This window comes from Mustela erminea, chromosome 13, assembly GCF_009829155.1.
Source record: "Mustela erminea isolate mMusErm1 chromosome 13, mMusErm1.Pri, whole genome shotgun sequence".
Classification (NCBI taxonomy): Eukaryota; Metazoa; Chordata; class Mammalia; order Carnivora; family Mustelidae; genus Mustela; species Mustela erminea.
In genome coordinates, this window is record NC_045626.1 from 26,601,679 (window position 1) to 26,625,833 (window position 24,155).

Below are 24,155 nucleotides of genomic sequence, written 5' to 3' on the forward strand. Positions count from 1 at the left end.
GTGGGGAGCCTGCTTCCTCCTCCCTCTCTACTGCCTTTCTGCCTACTTGTGATCTCCGACTGTCAAATAAATAAATAAAATCTTAAAAAAGAAAAATAAAAAAATTAAAAATGGAAGACATACAAATGAACAAGTACATGAAAAGTACTTGACATCTCTAATCATCAGGAAAACGCAAATCAAAAAGACAGCGAGATATACCTTATGTCTGTTAGAATGACTATTATTAAAAAGACAAATAACAAATGTGAGCAAGGACGCAAAGAAAAGGGAACCCTTATGCAGTGTTGGTGGCAACATAAATTGGTACAACCACTGTGGAAAACAGTATGGAGTTGCCTCAAAAAATTAAAAATGGAACTACCATTTGATCTATCAATTGCACTTCTGGATATATAACCAAAGGAAATGATGTCACCAGCTTGAAGTGCTATCTGTACCCTCAAGTTCATTGCAGCATTATTTACAACAGCCAAGATATGGGAACAACCTGAGAATCCAGATGATTATAGAAATATAACTCTATATATGCTAAAAAAAAAAAGTGTCATTAACTTAGAATTCTATATCTAGTGAAAATATTCTTCAGAAATTAAGGGGACTTTGAAAAGGTGACTGCCAGGAGCTGGAAGGTCAGAAAGGAAACTATGGAAATGTTCTAGATGAAGAATAATGAGGCAGGGACTCTAAGGGCTGAGAGGGGAGATTCTCAGATGAGGTCTTTAGACATCACCTACCCACAGAGTTACTTCTACAGTTAGTCTTCTAGACCAGAGATCTTATACACTATACTTACAAAATCCCGTGTGGTATCCCAGATCATCCAATGCCTTCATCTTGACACATTTGCCTCCAATCTTCTCTTGCCCTGTCTTAAAATTCGTTTTAATTAAAGCCACCACTTTTAAAAGAAAAAGTAAACACAAACGCATGTTTTCCCTTTAAGAAAGAAACTCAGGAGCACCTGGCTGGCTCAGTCAATAGAGCATGTGACTCTTGATCTAAGGGTTGTAAGTTCGAGTCCCATGTTGGGCATAGGGTTTACTTAAAAGGAAAAAAAAGAAAGGAACTCAGCTTTTCTCACTGAAATTCTCTGCTAGCTAGATTTGCTGGGCTAGGGTGGTGTTTCTCAAATTTATCACTATTGACATTTTGGGATAGATAATTCTTTGTTGTGGGGCACTGACCTTTGCTTAGTAGGATGTTTTAGCAGCATCTCTGGCCTCTGTCCACTATATCTCAGGAACACTCCCCAAAACTGTGACAAACGAAAATGTCTCCAGGCTTGGCCGAGTGCCAAAAGTTCTCTGGGGAGTAAACTTAGTCTTAGATTAGTACCTAGATATACATAAGCGTGCACACCCTCCATCCCCAACCCAGATGAATTAAAAGAAAAAAATAAGGGCAAAGTTCTGTTCCACAGATAATTTTTTTTCTTTTTCAAAGATTTTAATTCCAGTAGAGTTAACATACATTATTATATTAGTTTCAGGTATACAATATAGTGGCTCAACAATTCCATACATTACTCAGTTGTCATCAAAATAAGTGTACTCATAATCGTTTTCACCTCAAGCCATCCCCTTTCAACAGATAAATTTATCTTTGCCACTGGAAGATGTTTCCATGCCCCATTCCATGCCCTTTTCCTCTCAGGGCCACATGGACCTTTTCCACAGCTGGCCTCTTGAGCCTTTTTGTTTCTTTGTTTGTTTGTTTATGCTCTTTCATATAGGCACACTTTCAGCATGTCAGGGAAATTTGGAAAGATGTTGCGGCCACAGATATACCTGGTCTGGCTGGGCCACTTGGCATCTCCAGAGCGGACTGTGATATTGGACAACTGGCAGTTTCTGTTGTCCTCTGCCTCTGAGCTTCCCATGATGCACCTCACCAGTGTTTGTCTCTCATTTGGGGCCTTCAGCCTTATATAGGACCTTCACTGGCACACCTGTAGACATCTCAATGGGAAGACAGTGTGGCCCCGGCCTCCTCTTCTTTTCTGGTGCAGCCGTAACTCCAGGGACTGTGAAGGTGTAAGGTGAGCAAATGGCAGGTTTCCTGTTCTCAGAACCAATCTTTTTAATGTACCAATGTGTTGCTTCCCAAAGTATTACTATCTACCGAGAAAAGAAAAATTCTCCATTTTCTAAGAAAAACATATTTTTCCCTTCTTTTATAAAACACATTAAAATTTCCCATGCTTGAGGTTTTTGTTTTGTTTTTTTTTTAATTTTATTTATTTATTTGACAGAGAAATCACAAGTAGGCAGAGAGGCAGGCAGAGAGAGAGGGGGAAGCAGGCTCCCTGATGAGCAGAGAGCCTGATGTAGGGCTCGATCCAGGACCCCAAGATCATGACCTGAGCTGAAAGCAGTGGCTTAACCCACTGAGTCACCCAGACGCCCCTTGTGCTTGAGTTTTAAACAGTCTAAATAAAGACCAAGGTAAACAAAACTGTGTCTGATGCACACATTAATGATGCTTCCAAGTTGTGTCATTTGAGGTCTGTGAGGTGGAGTGCAAGCTTACCGCTTCTTCCTCAAGGCGTACTATTTTCTTTTTCTTTTTTTTTAAGATTTTATTTATTTATTTGACAGAGATCACAAGTAGGCAGAGAGAGGAGGAAGCAGGCTCCCTGCTGAGCAGAGAGCCCGATGTGGGGCTCAATCCCAGGACCCTGAGATCATGACCTGAGCCAAAGTCAGAAGCTTTAACCCACTGAGTCACCCAGGCACCCCAAGGTGTATTATTTTCTGAAGCATTGAAAACACCGTCCAGGGGAGGAGTCAAGATGGTGGAGAAGTAGCAGGATGAGGCTACATTAGGTAGCAGGAGATCAGCTAGATAGCTTATCTAAACATTGCAAATGCCCACAAATCCAACAGGAGATCGAACAGAGGACGAACAGCAGTTCTAGAAACAGAAAATCAACCACTTTCTGAAAGGATAAATGAGGCAGAAGAAAGAATTAGCGATATAGAAGACCAAATGACAGAGAATAAAAAAGCTGAGCAAAAGAGGGACAAACAGCTACTGGACCACAAGGGGAGAATTCAAGAGATAAGTGACACCATAAGACGAAACAACATTAGAATGATTGGGATTCCAGAAGAAGAAGAAAGAGAGAGGGGAGCAGAAGGTATATTTGAGGAATTATTGGAGAGAATTTCCCTAATATGGCAAAGGGAACAAGCATCAAAATCCAGGAGGCGCAGAGAACCCCCCACAAAATCAACAAGAATAGGTCCACACCCCGTCACCTAATAGTAAAATTTACAAGTCTTAGTGACAAAGGAAAATCCTGAAAGCAGCCTGGGAAAAGAAGTCTATAACGTACAATGGTAAAAATATTAGACTGGCAGCAGATTTATCCACAGAGACCTGGCAGGCCAGAAAGAACTGGCATGATATATTCAGAGCACTAAACGAGAAAAACATGCAGCCAAGAATACCATATCCAGCTAGGCTATCATTGAAAATAGAAGGAGAGATAAAAAGCTTCCAGGACAAACAAAAACTGAAAGAATTTGCAAACACCAAACCAGCTCTACAGGAAATACTGAAAGGGGTCCTCTAAGCAAAGAGAGAGCCTAAAAGTAGTAGATCAGAAAGGAACAGAAACAATATACAGTAAGAGTCACCTTACAGGCAATACAGTGGCACTAAATTCATATCTCTCAATAGTTACCCTGAATGTTAATGGGCTAAATGCCCGAATCAAAAGACACAGGGTATCAGAATGGATAAAAAAACAAAACCCATCTATATGTTGCCTACAAGAACCTCATTTCAGACCCGAAGACACCTCCAGATTTAAAGTGAGGGGGTGGAAAACAATGTACCATGCTAATGGACATCAGAAGAAAGCAGGGGTGGCAATCCTTATATCAGATCAATTAGATTTTAAGCCAAAGACTATAATAAGAGATGAGGAAGGACACTATATCATACTCAAAGGATCTGTCCAACAAGAAGATCTAACAATTTTAAATATCTATGCCCCTAACGTGGGAGCAGCCAACTATATAAACCAATTAATAAGAAAATCAAAGAAACACATCAACAATAATACAATAATAGTAGGGCACTTTAACACTCCCCTCACTGAAATGGACAGATCATCCAAGCAAAAGATCAACAAGGAAATAAAGGCCTTAAATGACACACTGGACCAGATGGATATCACAGATATATTCGGAACATTTCATCCCAAAGCAACAGAATACACATTCTTCTCTGGTGCACATGGAACATTCTCCAGAATAGATTATATCCTGGGTCCTAAATCAGGTCTCAACCAGTATCAAAAGATTGGAATCATTCCCTGCATATTTTCAGACCACAGTGCTCTGAAGCTAGAACTCAATCACAAGAAGAAATTTGGAAAGAACCCAAATACATGGAGACTAAACAGCATCCTTCTAAAGAATGAATGGGTAAACCAGGAAATTAAAGAAGAATTGAAAAAATTCATGGAAACAAATGATAATGAAAACACAACAGTTCAAAATCTGTGGGACACAGCAAAGGCAGTCCTGAGAGGAATATATATAGCAGTACAAGCCTTTCTCAAGAAACAAGAAAGGTCTCAAGTACAAAATCTAACCCTACACCTAAAGGAGCTGGAGAAAGAACAAGAAAGAAACCTTAAGTCCAGCAAAAGAAGAGAAATCATAAAGATCAGAGCAGAAATCAATGAAATATAAACCAAAAAACAATGGAACAAATCAATGAAACTAGGAGCTGGTTCTTTGAAAGGTTTAATAAGATTGATAAACCCCTGGCCAGACTTATCAAAAGAAAAGAGAAAGGACCCAAATAAATAAAATCATGAATAAAAGAGGAGAGATCACAACTAACACCAAAGAAATACAAAAAATTATAAGAACATACTATGAGCACCTCTACGCAAACAAATTTGACAATCTGGAAGAAATGGATGCATTTCTAGAGACATATAAATTACCACAACTGAACCAGGAAGAAATAGAAAACCTGAACAGACCCATAACCAGTAAGGAGATTGAAACAGTCATCAAAAATCTCCAAACAAACAAAAGCCCAGGGCCAGACGGCTTCCCAGGGGAATTCTACCAACGTTTAAGGAAGAAATAATTCCTATTCTTCTGAAACTGTTCCAAAAAATAGAAATGGAAGGAAAACTTCCAAACTCATTTTATGAGGCCAGCATCACCTTGATCCCAAAACCAGACAAGGATCCCATCAAAAAACAGAACTACAGACCAATATCCTTGATGAACACAGATGTGAAAATTCTCACCAAAATACTAGCCAATAGGATTCAACAGTACATTAAAAGGATTATTCACCACGACCAAGTGGGATTTATTCCAGGGCTGCAAGGTTGGTTCAACATCCGCAAATCAATCAATGTGATACAATGCATTAATAAAAGAAAGAACAAGAACCATATGATAATCTCAATAGACGCTGAAAAAGCATTTGACAAAGTACAGCATCCCTTCCTGATAAAAACTCTTCAAAGTGTAGGGATAGAGGGCACATACCTCAATATTATCAAAGCCATCTATGAAAAACCCACCGCAAATATCATTCTCAATGGAGAAGAACTGAAAGCTTTTCCGCTAAGGTCAGGAACACGGCAGGGATGTCCATTATCACCACTGCTATTCAACATAGTACTAGAAGTCCCAAGCTCAGCAATCAGACAACAAAAGGAAATTAAAGGCATCCAAATTGGCAAAGAAGAAGTCAAACTATCACTCTTCGCAGATGATATGATACTATATGTGGGAAACCCAAAAGACTCCACTCCAAAACTTCCTGCACTCATACAGGAATTCAGTAAAGTGTCAGGATATAAAATCAATGCACAGAAATCAGTTGCATTTCTCTACACCAACAACAAGGCAGAAGAAAGAGGCATCAATCCCATTTACAATTGCACCCAAAACTATAAGATACCTAGGAATAAACCTAACCAAAGAGGCTAAGAGTATATACTCAGAAAACTATAAAGTACTCATGAAAGAAATGGAGGAAGACACAAAGAAATGGAAAAATGTTCCATGCTTATGGATTGGAAGAACAAATATTGTGAAAATGTCTATGCTACCTAAAGCAATCTACATATTTAATGCAATTCCTATCAAAATACCATCCATTTTTTTCAAAGAAATGGAACAAATAACCCTAAAATTTATATGGAACCAGAAAAGACCTCAAATAGCCAGAGGAATATTGAAAAAGAAAGCCAAAGTTGGTGGCATCACAATTCCGGACTTCAAGCTCTATTGCAAAGCTGTCATCATCAAGACAGCATGGTCCTGGCACAAAAACAGACAAATAGATCAATGGAACAGAATAGAGATCCCAGAAATAAACCCTTAACTCTATGGTCAACTAATCTTCAACAAAGCAGGAAAGAATGTCCAATGGAAAAAAGACAGCCTCTTCAATAAATGGTGTTGGGAAAATTGGACAGCCACATGCAGAAAAATTAAATTGGACCATTTCCTTACCCCACACACGAAAATAGACTCAAAATGGATAAAGGACCTCAATGTGAGAAAGGAATCCATCAAAATCCTTGAGGAGAACATAGGCAGCAACCTCTTCGACCTCAGCTGCAGCAACATCTTCCTAAAAACATCGCCAAAAGCAAGGGAAGCAAGGACAAAAATGAACTATTGGGATTTTATCAAGATCAAAAGCTTTTGCACAGCAAAGGAAACAGTTAACAAAACCAAAAGACAACTGACAGAATGGGAGAAGATATTTGCAAATGACATGTCAGATAAAGGGCTAGTGTCCAAAATCTATAAAGAACTTAGCAAACTAAACACCCAGAGAACAAATAATCCAATCAAGAAATGGGCAGAGGACATGAACAGACATTTCTGCAAAGAAGACATCCAGATGGCCAATAGACACATGTAAAAGTGCTCCATATCACTCGGCATCAGGGAAATACAAATCAAAACCATAATGAGATATCACCTCACACCAGTCAGAATGGCTAAAATTAACAAGTCAGGAAATGACAGATGCTGGCGAGGATGCAGAGAAAGGGGTACCCTCCTACACTGTTGGTGGGAATGCAAGCTGGTGCAACCACTCTGGAAAACAGCTTGGAGGTTCCTCAAAATGTTGAAAATAGAACTACCCTATGACCCAGCAATTGCACTACTGGATATTTACCCTAAAGACACAAACGTAGTGATCCGAAGGGACACGTGCACCCGAATGTTTATAGCAGCAATGTCTACAAGAGCCAAACTATGGAAAGAACCTAGATGTCCATCAACAGATGAATGGATAAAGAAGATGTGGTATATATACACAATGGAATACTATGCAGCCATCAAAAGAAATGAAATCTTGCCATTTGCGACCACGTGGATGGAACTAGAGGGTATCATGCTTAGTGAAATAAGTCAGTCGGAGAAAGACAACTATCATATGATCTCCCTGATATGAGGAAGTGGAGATGCAATATGGGGGGTTAAGGGGGTAGGAGAAGAATGAATGAAACAAGATGGGATTGGGAGGGAGACAAACCATAAGTGACTCTTAATCTCATAAAACAAACTGAGGGTTGCTGGGGGGAGGGAGTTTGGGGGAGGGGGTGGGGTTATGGACAGTGGGGAGGGTATGTGCTATGGTGAGTGCTGTGAAGTGTGTAAACCTGGTGATTCACAGACCTGTACCCCTGGGGATAAAAATACATTATATGTTTATTAAAAAAAAAATATATATATATATGTGTGTGTGTGTGTGTGTGTGTGTGTGAAAGAAAAGAAAACACCGTCCAACTTCAGCTGTCAAAAACAAGCTATTCCGCATACCCTTTATTCCCCAGCGAGGATGTTCTATAAAGTGAATTCTGAGTGTTTTTAAATCATAAACTTGATTTATTGATCACTCTCTTCAAATCATACTTTAATCCATCAATCCCCATCGCTTTCTCTCCCCTAGCACTTCCCCAAGTAAACACCTTGGATTTCCTCGCGACCTTCAGTAGGGCTTCTCAAGGCATTCAAGAATGAGGGGGAGTTTCTGAGAATGAAAAGAAATATACCTGCCTCACTGCAAACACTGTGACAGTCAACTAACTATAAGTCATCTCCGAAAATATATTAAAACTCCATTTTTCATGTTCCCAAAAAAAAAAAAAAAACCTGCCATTCTTTAAAAACTGTCAACTCTGTCAATGGGGAGAGAAAACGTTTTAATCATATAGTCATTCTGTGTCGATAGAAATCTCTCTCTGCCAACGATTGTTGAAATGTGAGAATAAAATTTTTCTGGATCTTATCCAAAAACAGAATGAAATCTGGGTTTTGCCCCCACACTATTGTCGACGTCATTTTCTAAATCGCCCTGGATGATATTAAAATGTTGGCTCTGGGATTCCTGGTGGGTTCAGTTGAGTCCTCTCTGCATTCAGTTCAGGTCATGATCCCAGTGTTTTGGGATAGAGTCCCAAATGGGGCTCCCTGCTCAGCTGGGAGCCTACTTCTCCCACGGCCTGCCGCTCCCCCTGCTTGTGTGCTCTCTCTCTCTCCCTCTGACAAATAAATACATAAATACTTTTTAAAAGTAAATGAAAATAAAAATAAATAAAATAAAATATTTGATCTGGTTTCCTCACCGCATCCCCACCACAGTCCTCCTGCTACCCCTCCCACAGCCACACGGAGTGACTCGGGCTCCTCTCCAGAATCACACAGCCAGGATTGGAAACTTCAGTGCTCTGTGATTTCAGGAATATTTTTGGACCTTTTCAAGCCTTGTCTCCTCGTCTGGAAAATGGGGCTAGTAATACTCTCTCATAATGTTACAAGAATTAAATGAGACCACACGTGGGAAACACTGTTTGAGTTAAGTTTCCTTGATGAAGAGATGGTTGATTTCTCTGTTTTTAGGACGAATCATCAACAAAACAAAGAGACTTAATTTTAAATAGACGCTAATTTTAAAAACAAAGGAACTGGGTGTCATGGAAGGACAGAGGGGTAACTATGTCTTTAAGCGCAGGAAACAGGGATGCCAGGGTGGCTCAGTTGTTGGGCATCTGCCTTTGGCTCAGGTCATGATCCCAGGATCCTGGGATGGAACCCCGCATTAGGCTCCCTGCTCAGCAGGAAGCCTGCTTCTCCCTCTCCCACTCCCCCTGCTTGTGTTCCCTCTCTTGCTGTGTCTCTCTCTGACAAATAAATAAATAAAATCTTAAAAAAAAAAAAAAAAAAAGCGAAAACCAGGAAATGTTGAGCAACATGGTCCAGAAAGGGCAGATACAACTGCAGCTTCAGGGACCTCAACAGCTGTCCCCTTCACTCAAAAACGTCCTGCCATCAACATGACTCATCTTCAGACTTGTTCAGCCTGGACGACTCTCAGCACAATTTTCAAGAAAAAAATCTGATTGCTTCCTCCTGGCTAACAGATGGGCTTTTCTTCCCCAGTGTTCGATATGGATCCAATAAGCTGTGACTAGGGAGGAGGCTTCCATGTCACAAATAGGTTTTGGGGGCCTATGAGAAGGAGAGGAAGGCTGACATGCTCCCCAAGAAGTATGTGGTCCCAGTGCTTGGCAATGCCTGGTACATAATGAGCGCTTAATGAGTCTTAGCTGTTGTCATTGTTGATGGCATACCCTGTAATTTTCAGTTTCCATGCGTTTGATTATACCTTTTTTTAAACCACTGAAGTGTCATTCTTCTTCTTTTTGAATGAAAAAGAAATCAGTTATTCATTCCTCCAAAAAAAAAAAATACGTCACATTTAATGAGTCAAGCAATATTCTTAGCAATGGGGATACAGCAGAGCTTAACATTCCCACTTTTCAAGGAATTTATATTCTAGTGGAAGCTGGAGACTCTGGGAATAATTGTAGCCTTAAACCATGAATGAATATAATCTGAGGTTGTGAGAAGATCCAAAAGAAAAATAAAACAGTTTGAGGCGGTAAATAATGATAGTGGAGGAAGACTAAGAGCTAAGTGTTGGAGATGAGACTAGGGCCGGTGGGCTATGGTAAGGTGCTTTATTTTTATGTTTAGAGTCATATAAACCCACGGAAAGGTTTTTGCATCGGGGGCTGGTGAGAGCAGATTTATATTTATAAAATGCCATACTGGCTGTTGTGTGGAGAATAATTGTAGTGGCACAAGATAGAAAGCAAGGAAACAAGACAGGAGGCTACTCCAGTCATTCAGGCTGAGGGGCCAGGAAGTTGGAAAGAATGATCAGATTTAGGATGTATTTTGTGTTTTGTCTTATTATGAAATGTTTCAAGCACACAAACATAAAGAAAAGTAGGTTGGTATATCTACCTTCCAAATCTGTCATAGCTTAACACTCTGCCACATTTGCTTCGGGTATGTTTGTTTGTTTTAAGAAAAATCTTTATAAATATAGAATCTCCCAGAATACCCCACAGATCCCATTCCCTTCTCAGAGGTACCCACTGTCCTGGTGTTGGTATTTGGCATTCACAAGCATGTTGTTGAACTTCTATCACATATGTATATATCCATAAGTATATACCATTGTTTCATACTTTGGAAAAATTTGTAGAAAGGATATATAACTTTTTTATGACTTAATTTTTTTCCTTTCATATTGTTTTGGGAATGTAACTCTGGCTTATTCATTTTTTTCTTATTCTATACACATAGCATTCTTTTTCAGGCATCTAACACAATGTATATACCCACTCTCTTGATGGACAAGATAAGTTTTTTCAGTGTTTCACTATTACAAACAGTGATGTCATGAATACCCTTATACATATCTCCCACCACACATGTGAGGATATAAGAGTTTCTCTAGGTGAATACTTCCTAGCCTTTTTGAGGTCATAGCTCATGAAGAAAGTGATAACATTTCTGTGGCATGTTGTTGAACTAGAAAGGACTTATGGGCTTTATAAAGACTTCAGGGACCTCAACAGCCTTGGTGAAAAGAAAAAAAAAAAGGCTCATTACTGTTTTCTTCAAAGAAAAAAATAGAATAGTAAAGCATTACGGAAAACATAATGTATTAAACTTGCATAAAACTTCCTAAAAAAGTTAACAAAATGTTTGAGAGATCTTTCATAGCAGATTTAGTGCTTGAAATGTCTATACTTCCTGATTGAGACATTTTAATGACAATGTCTTCAAATTCTTGTGGATACAACTGAAAAGAAATTTCACATTTTTATAATCACTTAAAGGCTGAAGTGTCAGCAAACTGGTGCAACCCAGCCTCTGTGGAAAACAGTATGGAATTTGCTCAAAAAATTAAAAATAAGATTACCCCATGATCCAATAATCACACTACCAGGTATTTACCCAAAGAATACAAAACACTAAGTTGAAAAAAGTTGCACTTCTATGTTTTTGCAGTATTATTTTCAATAGCCAAATTATGGAAGCAACCCAGGTGTCCATCAATAGGTGAATGGATAAAGAAGATGTGGTATACACACACACACACACACACACATACACACACACACATACATACAGTGAAACATAAAAATATGAAATCTTGCCATTTACAAAACCATTTATGGACTTGGAGGGTATTATTCTAGGTGAAATAAATCAGAGAGAGACAAATACCATATGAATTCACTTATGTGTGGAATTTAAGAAACAAAACAGAGAAAAACTGAGAAACAGACTCTTAATTATGGAGAACAAATTGATGGTCCCCAGAGGAGAGGAGGGTAGGGGAAATGGGTGAAATAGTGATGGGAATTCAAAAGTGCACTTGTTGTGATGAGCCCTGATTGATATATAGAATTGCTGCATCGCTATATTGTACACCTGAGAACTAATATAAAACTGTATGTTAACTATATTGGAATTGAAATTAAAAACTTAATAAAATCTTAAAAAAGGAGATAAAATGGGATGAACGCTAGGGATTAAAAGGGAATTAAACAGCATTTCAACCAGGGTTTAGGAGAGCCTGAGTGGCTCATTTGATTAAGTGCCCAGCTCTTGATTTCGGTCAAGATCTCAGGGTCAAGAGATTGAGGCCCTAGTTAGGCTCTGTGCTCAGGGCAGAGTCTACTTGAGATTCTCTCTCTCCCTTTTCCCCTCCCCCCCATTCATGTTCTCTCCCCCCCCCAATAAATAAATAAATTATTTAAAAAATTAAAAAGTAAAACTGTTTAACTTACTTATGAGAAATAAAAATACAATTAATATAACAAAATAAAGGTTGAAATTGTTATTTAAAAATCTAATACCCTGGGGCACCTAGGTGGCTCAGTGGGTTAAGCCTCTGCCTTTGGCCCACATCATGATCTCAGGGTCCTGGAATCAAGCCCCACATCGGGCTCTCTGCTTGGTGGGGAGCCTGCTTCCCCCTCTCTCTCTGCCTGCCTCTCTGCCTACTTGTGATCTCTCTCTCTCTGTGTCAAACAAATAAATAAAATCTTAAAAAAAATCTAATACCCCAAAAATAAAAAGATGAAAATAAAATAAAAATTAAATTTTCTTTTTTATCTTTGGAAAATATAATTTTGAATGATGAACATTTTATTTATCAAATATAATTTATCATTTTTATGATAAATAAAATTTAGATTCCAGTTGTGCTTATAGTACAGAGCTCACATATACCTGTTTCCCTTATTATTAACACCTTGTGTTTATATGATACATATGTCATAATTATTGAACAGATATTGATACATTATTATTAACTAAAATCATACTTTGGTATGAATTTTTCAGATTACCTTAGTTCTTGCCTAATGTTCTTCTGTAGCAGGATTTCAGCCACATCATATTTAGTTGTTATATCTCTTTAGGCTCTCCTTGGCTCTGTTCCTCTGCCTTACCTTGTTTTTGATGACCTTGACATTTTTAAGGAATTCTGGTCAATTAATTTGTAGAATGTCCAATAACTGAGATTTGTCTGATGTTTTTCTCTTCTTTAAACTGGAGTTACGGGTTTTTAGGAGGAAGACTGCAGAAGTAAAGTGCCATTTTCATGACATCACATCAAGGGTGCAAACTATTGTCACAAATCTCCTTTTTGGTTTTTAGTCATTTGATCCTGTTTTCTGGCATGTCTGGTAATTTTTGAGGAAATGTCAAGCATTGTGTACAAATTATATGTAAGTTTTCCCCTTCATCAGTTTTTTGTATTATGCTTAGTGTGTCTTTCTTCTTACCTTCCTTGGATATTTTTCTATTCTGTTACTGAAAGTTGTTTAGGTCAACTGATTGCCAATCTTTTTTCTTTTCTAACATGTAAGTTTAAGGTTATAAATTTGCCTATAACTGTGATTTTAGGTACAACTCACAGATTTTGGTATGTTGTATTTTCATTCAGGTAGTTTTTAAATTTTCATAGTGATTTTTTTTTTCTTTGACTCATAGGTTATTTAGAAGGGTATTCTTAATTTCCAAAACCGTGGTGATTTTCTAGTTATCTCTTACCGATTTCTACCATAATTGTGCACAGATCATAATCTGTATGATTTTAATCCTCTTAAATTTAGTGAAACTCAACAACAACAAAACAACCTGATTTTAAAAATTGGTAAAGGATTCAAGTAGACATTTCTTCAAAGAAGATATACATGTGGCCAATAAACATTGAAAAGACACTCAAAATTAATAATCATTAGGGAAATATAAATCAAAACCATAAGACACCAGCTTGCTCCTATTAAGACAGTGACTATTGAAAGACAGAAAATAACAGGTGTTCATGTGGATGGAGATTATTTGGAACTCTTGTGCATTGCTGGTGGGAATGGAAAACGATGCAGTCACTTTTGAAAATGGTATGACAGTTCCTCAAAATATAAAAACAGAATTACCATATACCCCAGCATCCCACTTCTGAGTAGATCCTCAAAAAAATTGAAATTAGAGTCTCAAAGAGGCACCCCTATACCCATGTAAATGGCAGCATTATTCACATAGCCAAAAGGTGGAAACAACCTGTTATGGACAGAATGTCTTTGTCCCCCTCACTTCCCCAATACCCATCTGTTAAAGCTCTAATTCCCACTGTGATGGTATCTGGGTTTAGCTGAGTTGAGAGGGTGGAGGCCCTATAATGGAATTAATGCCCTTACAAAAAGATGAAGACACTAGAGCTCTGTCTTCCCACTATGTAAGAATACAGCAAAAAGGAAAACATCTGCAAACCAGGAAGAGGGCCCTCCTCAGACACCAAATCTTCTGGCACCTTGATCTTGGACTTCCCAGCCTCCAGAACTGTGGGAAAAGAAATGTTCAAGCTATCTAGTGTGTGATATTTTGTTTCAGTAGCCCAAAATCACTAAGACATACCTAAACTGTTCATTGGCAGAAAAATGGATAAACAAAATATTGTATATACATACAAAGGAATATTGTTCAGCCTCAAAAAGGAAGAAAATTCTGTCATATGCTACAACATGGATGAACTCTGAAGACACTATGCTAAAGGAAATAAGCTAGTCACAAACAGAAATGCTGTAAATTCCACGGGAAAAGCAGAATGGTGGTTGCCAGGGGTTAAGGGTAGAGGAGAATGGAGTTATTTTTAAATGAGTACAGAGTTTCAGTTTGGGAAGAAAAAAGAGTTCTGAAGATGGATAGTGATGACAGTTGTACAATGGTATGATTAGTCTATCTTTTTTTTTTTTTAAGTAGGCTCCATGCTCAATGTGGAGCTTGAACTCACAACCCTGAGATCAAGATCTGAGCTGAGATCAAGAGTCAGCTGCTTAACTGACTGAGCCACACAAGTGTCCCCAGTATTATCATGCTTTTTTTTTTTTAACAATTTTATTTATTTATTTGAGAGAAAGAGAGAGAGAGAGCATGAGCAGGGGGAGGGGCAGAGGGAAAGGGACAAACAGATCCCCCACTAAGCAGTGAGTCAGACGTAGGGCTGGATCCCAGGACCCTGAGCTCGTGACCTGAGCCAAAGTTAGATGCTTAACTGAATGAGCCACCCAGGCGCCCCTCAGTGTGACTATTCTTAAGGGCAGCCAACTGTACACTTAAAATGGTTAAGACAGTAGGGGTGCCTGGGTGGCTCAGTGGGTTAAAGCCTCTACCTTTGGCTCAGGTCATGATCTCAGGGTCCAGGGATCCAGCCCTACATTGGGCTCTCTGCTCAGTGGGGAGCCTGCTTCCCCCTCTCTCTCTGCCTGCCCCTCTGCCTTCTTGTAAACTCTGTCTGTCAAATAAATAAATAAATACAAATCTAAAAAATAAATGGTGAAGACGGTAAATGTTATGTGTAGTTTATTATAATTTTTATAATTGTTGAGACTTGCTCTACTGTCATTGTATGTCATTTTTGTAAATGTTCCACATGTGCTTGAAATAATGTATTTTCTGCACATTAGAGTCACTCGGTCAAGTTTGTTAATTATGTTGTAACAAAAATCTATATCTTTAATGATTTTTTTCTTTGTCTTTTTTTTTTTAAATCAATTACTAAGATAGGCATGGTAAAATGCTTCACTATACTTACGGATTTATTCTATTTCTCACGATAGTTCTGTATAGTACCTGAGGGTGATGCCCCCAGTTGCATACAAACTGAAAATTGCTGTATTTTACTGGTGAATTGAACTCTCTCAGGAAAGTCCCAAGTATGGCCTCCCCATCAGGTATTTATAATTCATTCATACTAAGTTCTTCCTGATTGAGGGGCAATTTGCCAGTCAGACGTGTTTTTGTTTGTTTGTTTGTGTTGTTGTTCATTATAGCCTTCTATCACCCTTCCAGTGAACAAAGCTAGAGTGTTAACTGAAAGTCAAGTACCCATGCAGGACGGCAAAGGGTTTTGTTACCAGTTTATCTAGTTTTCTTCCATCAATCTAGAAAATCTCGGATTTATCTCTTCACATAATACTTCTGCCTCATTCTGGCTTTCTTCTTCTTTGAGGATTCCAATTAAACATTTGTTGTACCTTTTCAACATCATCTTCTAGGCTTCAAATTATGTCTCCGATATTTTCTGGTGCATTTTTCCTTTTTTTTTTTTTTTTTTTAAAGATTTTATTTATTTATTTGACAGACGGAGATCACAAGCAGGCAGAGGCAGGCAGAGAGAGAGGAGGAAGCAGGCTCCCTGCTGAGCAGAGAGCCTGATGTGGGGCTCGATCCCAGGACTCTGAGATCATGACCCGAGCCGAAGGCAGCGGCTTAACCCACTGAGCCACCCAGGCGCCCCCCCCTTTTTTTTTTAATCTTTTTTTGGTTTTGTTTTCTTTGTGCTTCATTCTAAATAGACTTCTGGGGTGCATGGGTGACTCAGTTGGTTGAGTGTCTCACTCTTGGTTTTGGCTGGGGTTGTGGTCTTATGGGTCATGGGATCGAGCCCCAAATTGGGCTCCATGCTCAGTGATGGGGGGGGGGTCTGTTCCAGGATTCTCTCCTTCTGCCCCTACCCAACTCTTTATCATACAAATATTTTTTAAAAATAGCCTTCCGACATATGTTCTGGTTCTTTTCTTTTTAAGATTTTATTTATTTATTTGACAGAGAGAGATCACAAGTAGGCAGAGAGGCAGGCAGAGAGAGAGGAGGAAGCAGGCTCCCTGCTGAGCAGAGAGCCCGATGTGGGACTCGATCCCAGGACCCTGAGATCTTGACCTGAGCCGAATGCAGTGGCTTAACTCACTGAGCCACCCAGGCGCCCCTGGTTATTTTCTCCTTAACTGTATGTAATATACTATTAAACCTCTGCATTGAGTTCTTAAACCTCTCAATTCTAGAATAGAGTTTCTGCTAGATTATTTTTTCAAACTTTTAATTTTTTAGTGTAGGCATGCTTTGATTTCAGTCTTTTTCTGATTTTTAACTATGTGCTGGTCATTTTATTTGGAAAATTATCTGTGTAGGGTTGTCTGAGATTTGGGGTCATGATATCTTCATCTGGAGGGGACTTAATTGTTTCTATCTAGTGCCTGTAGTGTGCTTCTCTAGGACCTGCTTACTCAATATAGAAAGCTTAATAAACAATTTCTGTTAAACCTGATTGCAATCTGTGGAAGTACTGATTTACTTCTGGTTTATATTTACCCTAAGGAGTCTTGTATTAAATATAGGGGGTGTTTATTAGATTTTCCATCTTCTGTGATACTAGGTTTAGATTTCTCTTTTCTCAGCAATCCTCCAAAAGTCATAGCTTATTTAATAGACGTTGCTTTTAGGTTGTCAAATACCATCAGGACAAATGTTTGGTTTGACCGCCTGGAATAAGATTTTGGCTAGATAATTCCTTATATTAGGCATTTGGCTCTGTTTTCCTAAACCCAGATTTTTTAGTTGTATCAGGTGGTGAGTTGGATCAAATTACAAGTTGCTTAATATGTATGCTGTGTGAAACCATCCTTGCATTACTAGGGTAAGAGGTATTTATAAGTTAGATGACAAAACTAATTTTTGTCTAGTTTTGCCATCAAAGTGATTATAGCATTTATTATAAATAGAGAATGTTCCTTCATTTTTTAGTTCTCTCTGTAGTATTAGAAATCAGATCATTGGTAGCTTCTTGTGGGGGCCTTGACTGGGATGGGGCAAGAAGGAACTTGGAACTTTCTGGGGTAACGGCCATGTTCTGGATCTTGATAAGCATTTTTCAAAACTAATTGAAGGGGCGCCTGGGTGGCTCAATGGGTTAAAGCCTCTGCCTTTGGCTCATGTCATGATCCCAGGGTCCTGGGATCGAGCCCCACATCGGGCTTTCTGCTCAGCAGGGAGCCTGCTTCCTCCTCTCTCTCTGCCTGCCTCTCTGCCTACTTGTGATCTCTGTCTGTCAAATAAATAAAATCTTAAAAAAAAACCTAATTGAAGAATTTACTTAAGATATAAGGATTTAATTGTATGTAAATTAGATCAATAAAAATTGTTCAAATATCAATAATTACTGAATCTAGTTAGAATATATACAGATGTTCATTGTATTATGCTTTTTTTCTTGGTGTTTAAAAATTTCAGAATAAGAAGTTGGGGATATAAAATTAAAAGATAAATTCATTGTTCAGTTTCCTTGATAGTAGTTTCAGTAAAGGTTAAGGCCAAACACTATTGGAAAAGTGTAAAGGACTGAAGAAATGTTATTAAAATAGATGTATGACAGGCAAAGGAAGAAAGGTGTCTTGGCACTATAGGAGGTTTGAAAATGATTATATGGAGAGAGGAAGAAATCAGTGGGAAAGAGAGATGTTGGGATGCCTGGGTGGCTTAGTTGGTTAGGCCGCTGCCTTCGGTTCAGGTCATGATCCCAGGGTCCTGGGATTGAATCTTGAGTCAGGCTCCTTGTTCAGCTGGGAGCCCGCTTCTCTCTCTCCCTCTGCCTGCTGCTCTCCCTGCTTGTGCTCTCTCTCTCTTTGTCAAATAAATAAATAAAATCTTAAAAAAAAAAAAAAAGAGAGATGTTGAGATCAGAGAGAACTGTTGGTTCAGAGATAGGAAGGAAAAGAATAAGACATGTGCTTAGAACTGAATTCAAAATTTCATGCATGGTCCCACTAGGTTGAGTGCTTTCTAAAGATATTAGGGTATATCATATGGGTATATTTTGAGTGCCTCTTAATTATACTTTTTTTTGATGTTTATCAGCTGTTTAGGTATAAAAAGATTTATTATCTATCACTTTAAAAGTTCATAAAGTTATATACTTTATCTCATTTAATCCTTCAACATTCTGAGTTCAGGAATAATCATTTATTTTATGTATTAGAAAATTGACTTTGCTAAAGTTACATAGCTAATAAATGGAAAAGTCACTCCCAAGACTTTGACTTCATGTAGTGTAATCTTGGAACAGTTTCATTAAATACTGATTTTTTTTTTAAAGACTTTATTTATTTGGCAGACAGAGATCACAAGTAGGCAGAGAGGCAGGCAGAGAGAGAGAGAGGAGAAAGCAGGCTCCCTGCCGAGCAGAGAGCCCCATGTGGGACTCGATCCCAGGACCCTGAGTTCATGACCTGAGCCAAAGTCAGAGGCTTAACCCACTGAACCACCCAGGCGCCCCTAAATACTGATGTTTTTTAACTGGAGCTAGGCTAAGGGGTGGAGCAGTCAGGTAATTGCCTAGAATCTCAATCTATAAAAAGTGTTAACACATTTTATCATAGATAATGTCATGAGGATGCCTGGCTGACGCAGTTCGTGGAGTGTGTGACTCTTGATCTTGGTGTTGTAAATTCAATCCCCACTTTGGGTATAGAGAATACTCAAAAATAAAACCTTAAAAAAAAAAAAAGGAAAATGTATTGAGAAAATGGTATTTAATGGAATTCTTCTGGGTGAATAGTTCTCTTTGTGTGTGGCTAGAAGTGGTACTTTGGTATGTGGTTTAAATTGGTGGTGAGATTATTACACCTCCCTCCTCCCCAACTCTGCTCCAAGAACATTTCATGCCACACTATAAGGAAGTTAGATTCAACTAAGTGCAGAGATTTCTATCTCAAGAGTAGGATATACAAATTTGGACTGTTTGTGACAGTAAAGAGGCAAGCATCCCCTTCACTCTTTACTACTCAGGCTTTCCACTAAACAAACATTGAATGAATGTTAGAGTAGTTTAGAAAAGATGCCAAATTAGTAATCTGGTGCAGGCAGACAAGGTAGCATTCTATTTCAGGTGCTACTAATAGAAAACCCACGGAAAACTATCTAAAACAGTAACAGAAAGGCATTGGCTTAAGAAAACTGACAAGTAAAGAGGTTGCGGGGGTGTCAAAGTTAATTCTGGAATTTTGAGGGAGATTCTTACCCATGAGATGGGTTGGTTCTCAGGCTGGCCCCTCATTTTAGCAAAATGGTTATAACACTGCACAAGCTAGACGGTCTCCTCATCTCTCACCTCTAATCACTGAATAAATGGGCCCATACTTGATTTAATTGGCAAAGCCTGGAAACGCTCTGTAGCTGTAGTTGCATTTACAGGTTCAGCTCTGATGTAATCACTGTGGCAAGGAGGACATGGGACATGTTATGATTGGGTTATGATCTGAGGCAGCAGTTAGAACTCTGCAGTCAAACCTACCCAGCCCTACAATGAATACTACAAACAAGTCTCAGTGAGGCCATGCCCCGCTTAGTTTGTGTTCATCTTGGTCCCTCTTAGGTCTTGTAAGCTTCTTGGTGCAAGGGTTGTATTATATTCCCTTCAAAGCTCCCAGTTCACAGTGGCCTTCATTTAATTACTGCTGAACAATGTTAAACTCCACTGACGTGTAAATCAAGGCCAAAGGAGAATAAGCTAAGATTAAGCCAAGCTAAGACCACAAAGTTAATGGTAGAGAGCCAGCACTGGAAACTAGATATTGTTCATTCATTCTTTTATTCATGAAACAAATAGGGCTGGGAAGAGGCAGTAGGTAGGAACCAAATCAAACTGGACCTTGCAAATCGTATTGTTTTAAGGTTCTTTCGTGGGTGGGTTTCATCCCCCTCTCCAAGGAAATCTGAACCCTGGCCTTGGTCCGGTGGAATTTTCTGAGCAGCTTGACTCAGCATCTTCTCCCAACCTTTATCAGCACGTCGGCGGTGCCATCCAGCACCCTTCCATCCCTTCTGCCCTTGGCATTTCATCTTTCTCAGCTATCTGATTTCCCTGACCCTTCGACTTTTTAAAAAACCAGGGTTCTCCCGAGCACTCTGTTTTCGCTCTCTTATTTCACGGCTCCCCAGTTCCACCGCCCAACTCTCTCAACTCCGCACTCCATGACATTCAGGCGCCCTTCAAAGTCAGAAGGCATCAGCCGGGTTAGTACGTGGACGATATTCCCAAACCAAAGAGGTCTCACCCATCCTGCTCCATTAGACCGGAACAATAGCTTACCCAACACCCACATTTAGATTGTTCCGCCACTACTCTGGGGATGGTTTTATGTGCGGCTGCTTTCCTCCAGCTACAGCCACCGTGTGGAAGAGCACCGTTAGAATTTTCCCGAAATGTTGCTGTCAGGAGTCCCGGCCACCTCTTCGTCGTCTTCGCCGCTTCCCCGGGCCCGGCCCTCCTCCAGGCCGGCGGGTAACACCGCAGTCGCGCCGGCGCTTCCAGGGGAGGCAGGCGCCGCGCGGGACGGAGGGCACCGTCACAGGCCCGACGCCTAAAGGCGTGCGGGAGGCCGGCAGGCCGCGGGAGAGGGCGGGAGCTGACGCGCAGCGAACGCGGCGCGCCGCGAGCCCGGGCGGAAGACGTGGGCGGAAGGTGGTGGGCTGTGTGGGCCGGGTGGGCGCCGGAGGGCGGGGCCCGCGCGCGCTGGGGGCGGAGCTCCCGCGCCGGTCACGTGACAGGTCCGGCGGCAGCGGCGGCGGCGGCGGCGGCCGCGGCGTCTTCAGCGGCGCCCAGTGCAGGATGGTGCTGGAGGCGGCGGCGGCGGCCGTGGTGGCGGCGGCGTCGTTGGCGGCAGCGGGAGGGGGTGCTGTGGCGGCATCGGCGGCGGCGCCCGCGGGTGGTGTAAAATGGCGGATTTCGAGGAGTTGAGGGTAAGCGGGGGCGCGGGAGTGGGGAGTAGAGGCCGCGGGGGAGGGGAGGGGAGGCGGGGAAGCCGCAGCGTCGCCGGCCGCCACCTTCTTGTTTCGCTGGGACCGGTTGTCGGAGCCGGGAGCCCCGGCCGGAGTGCGAGCGGGCGCCCGCCCGGGCCGTCGCGGGCGGGGGAGGGGAGCCAGGCGGCGGAGGACGCCTGGGCCGCGCGGGGGCGGCGGGCCTGGGGCCCGGGCGAGCGGCCGGTGGGTGCCGCGGGGGGTCCGCACACCTGGCGTGGGGCGGGGGCCGCCGTCGGGAGGGGCTCGTGGGGACCCGACTTTCTCGTGTAAGGGCTGAAGTGGGAAGCGTGATTTGCTTTTCCACCTTCATGGGGTGTGTGTGTTTGTGTGTGTGTGTGTGTGTGTGTGTGTGTGGCGATTCAGAAGTCTACACGTTACTCACTTGGTGGGAGCCTGTTTTCTGAAACGTGAAGTTGCGTTTAGGAATCCTCTCTCTTATGGCTGATGCTACCGTTTAGTGAGATCTGTCACAAGAAAGGCCCCTTTCTCCTACCAGTGCTTCCTCTTGAAGAGAAGCGTGGTCTTTGGGGAGCGCTGCCTTTAATAATCGACCTTAAACCTTGGTATTTTCTCAGTGCTGTGGTTAAGACACCCGCAAAGGCCGTGTTGTCATGAGGTTTGTTTGTGAACTCGTTTTGCTCGAGGGAAAGCATTTTTCTTTCTAGTCTGAGAACAAGGTCACAACTTTATTGTTGATATCTTTGTATAGTAGAGGCTTGACAATGGGTGTGCTGGGGGTAGAACGGAAAAGATGTTTTTCCCTGGGCTGATAACCTTCCGAGTCCTCAATTGAAACTAAACGGTGGTCAACGAATAGGCTTTATTTTTTATGGATCGCTGAGTTACTGGCGACAGAAATGGAATATTTAAGGACGGAAACCCTATTTTAAAAGAAAAGTCAAAGTAGAGATGAATGTGAACTTGAAATTAAAGGCAGTCCTTTTGCGTAACAGACGTATGGTGTTAGGGTTACTTTTTTGAAATAAGAAGAATCTGGTAAAATATTCAGTTTTGCATATTTATTGTTTTTTTCCGCGAGGGTTGGAGTGGGGAAGGATGTTGACTGTTCACCTGGCTGGTACGGTGGACCTCAGCAAAAGGACGCATTGGTGATTCTGATCTAAAGGGAGAATGGGTTATAATTTGCGTAATACCTGCTATTTTCCCTTCTGTTGTTTCAAAAAGAATGGTACATTAGTGCATTTTATGCTCTATATTAGTTTATACAGAGAACCATTATAGTAGGTAAAAAGGGTAATCATATTAGTAAGTGTAGGAGTTTTAATGTCTCAGAGCATGGAGCTTTTTTAACACCTGTGGAGCTTTGAAACAAGCAGGCCTGAGCCTCAGCTGTATAAATGAATGCATTAGGTTCAGGGATTGGTTGAGGAGACTGAATGTTGAAATTAAATTTAAGAAAAAAAAATTTTTTTTTTAAACCTGCAGTATCCTCTTCATTTTGCATAGTAACATCTCTATATAGTTTATTCTCTTCCAAGATTTTTTGTTAATAAAAATGTTTCCAAGACTTCCATGAGACTTTTATAAATGTTGCTGGTCAAAGCTTAATAAAAAGGGAGGATTTAAGGGGCGCCTGTTTGCTCAGTCGTTGGGTGTCTGCCTTCGGCTCAGGTCATGATCCCAGGGTCCTGGGATCCACCCTGGCACCATCTGGGCTTCCTGCTCTGTGGGAAGCCTGCTTCTCCATCTCCCACTCCCCCTGCTTGTGTTCCCTCTCCTGTTGTGTCTCTCTCTGTCAAATAAATAAATAAAATCTTAAAAAAAAGGAAAAAAAAAAGGAGGATTTATTTACCAGTCTAGGGCAGAGAAGGCAGGCAGTGCTGAAGTTCTGGTGGAACCAGGAACTGCAAAGTGGTTGGAAACCAAAGATGCTTTTTTCTCTTTGGGTGTACCTGTCCCTTCCCTCTTCCACTCTCCTCTCTCCTCTTTTATCTTTCCCCACCTCCCTTCCGCCTCCCCTTCCCCCCCCCCCCCCACCCTTGCCCCCTACAGGTTGTTTTGTGGGTCACTTCATCTCTTTTTGTATATCAGCTGTCTTTGCTTCTCCCTGCACTTGATGGAAGATGGCCCCTCCCTCATAGTTCACATAAGGTGCCCAACAGAGAGTGACTGGGAAGAGTTTGCAGAGGAGGGAAGGGGTGTGCAGATGGATGCTGGAAAAGAGTTATCCACCCCAGTCTTCGCCTTAGCTGCTCAGCAGCATCTTCTACATTTAAAGATGAACAGTCTCCGTGCCCTGCCCTCATTTCAAACAGTGACAATGATGTTGGTGATAGCTATCCATTATAATATAAGTGGTTATTACATGCCTGGCTTTGGTCTAAGCACTTCACATACCTGTTTGATTCTCACAACAATTATAATAGAATTGTTAGAAAAACTGTCAGAAGAAATTGAGGCAGCTTGAGTAACCTGACACAGTTTGAGCTGGAAGACTTGGGATGTTTAACCTCAGATGTCCAGGTTTAGAGTCCGTGCTTTTCAGAGTCCAAACTGTCCTGCTCTGTAGTTTCCTTCAGGTTCATGTGGTGCTGCTAGCCATCAGCCTGGGATCTGTGAACTAAACAATGATAAATAGCCGGTGCCCTTCTTATGTGATATATAATACTGGAGGGGAAA

The 24,155-nt window shown here is 40.9% G+C and overlaps 2 protein-coding genes across 7 annotated transcripts in view; one reads left to right on the forward strand and one right to left on the reverse strand.

The window, feature by feature from the left end:
* The window catches only part of KATNAL2 (katanin catalytic subunit A1 like 2), a 107,407-nt gene extending 86,476 nt beyond the window's left edge, over positions 1–20,931 (reverse strand). Inside the window, exons 1-2 of one of the 2 annotated variants that reach the window (XM_032309150.1) lie at positions 1,791–2,185; positions 797–872 (exon numbers count right to left, since the gene is read on the reverse strand). The gene's annotated coding sequence lies outside the window, so the exon portion shown is untranslated. Of the gene's footprint in view, positions 1–796; positions 873–1,790; positions 2,186–20,805 lie in introns of those variants that run through there. The other variant, XM_032309149.1, reaches the window with a different exon arrangement.
* A 323-nt stretch (positions 20,932–21,254) lies between these two features.
* PIAS2 (protein inhibitor of activated STAT 2) overlaps positions 21,255–24,155 on the forward strand; it is a 90,299-nt gene continuing 87,398 nt past the window's right edge. For all 5 annotated transcript variants that reach the window (XM_032309143.1, XM_032309144.1, XM_032309147.1 and 2 more), the window contains exon 1: positions 21,255–21,455. In XM_032309143.1, coding sequence (XP_032165034.1) covers positions 21,432–21,455 — 24 coding nt within the window. In that variant the 5' untranslated portion in view covers positions 21,255–21,431. The remainder of the gene's footprint in view (positions 21,456–24,155) is intronic.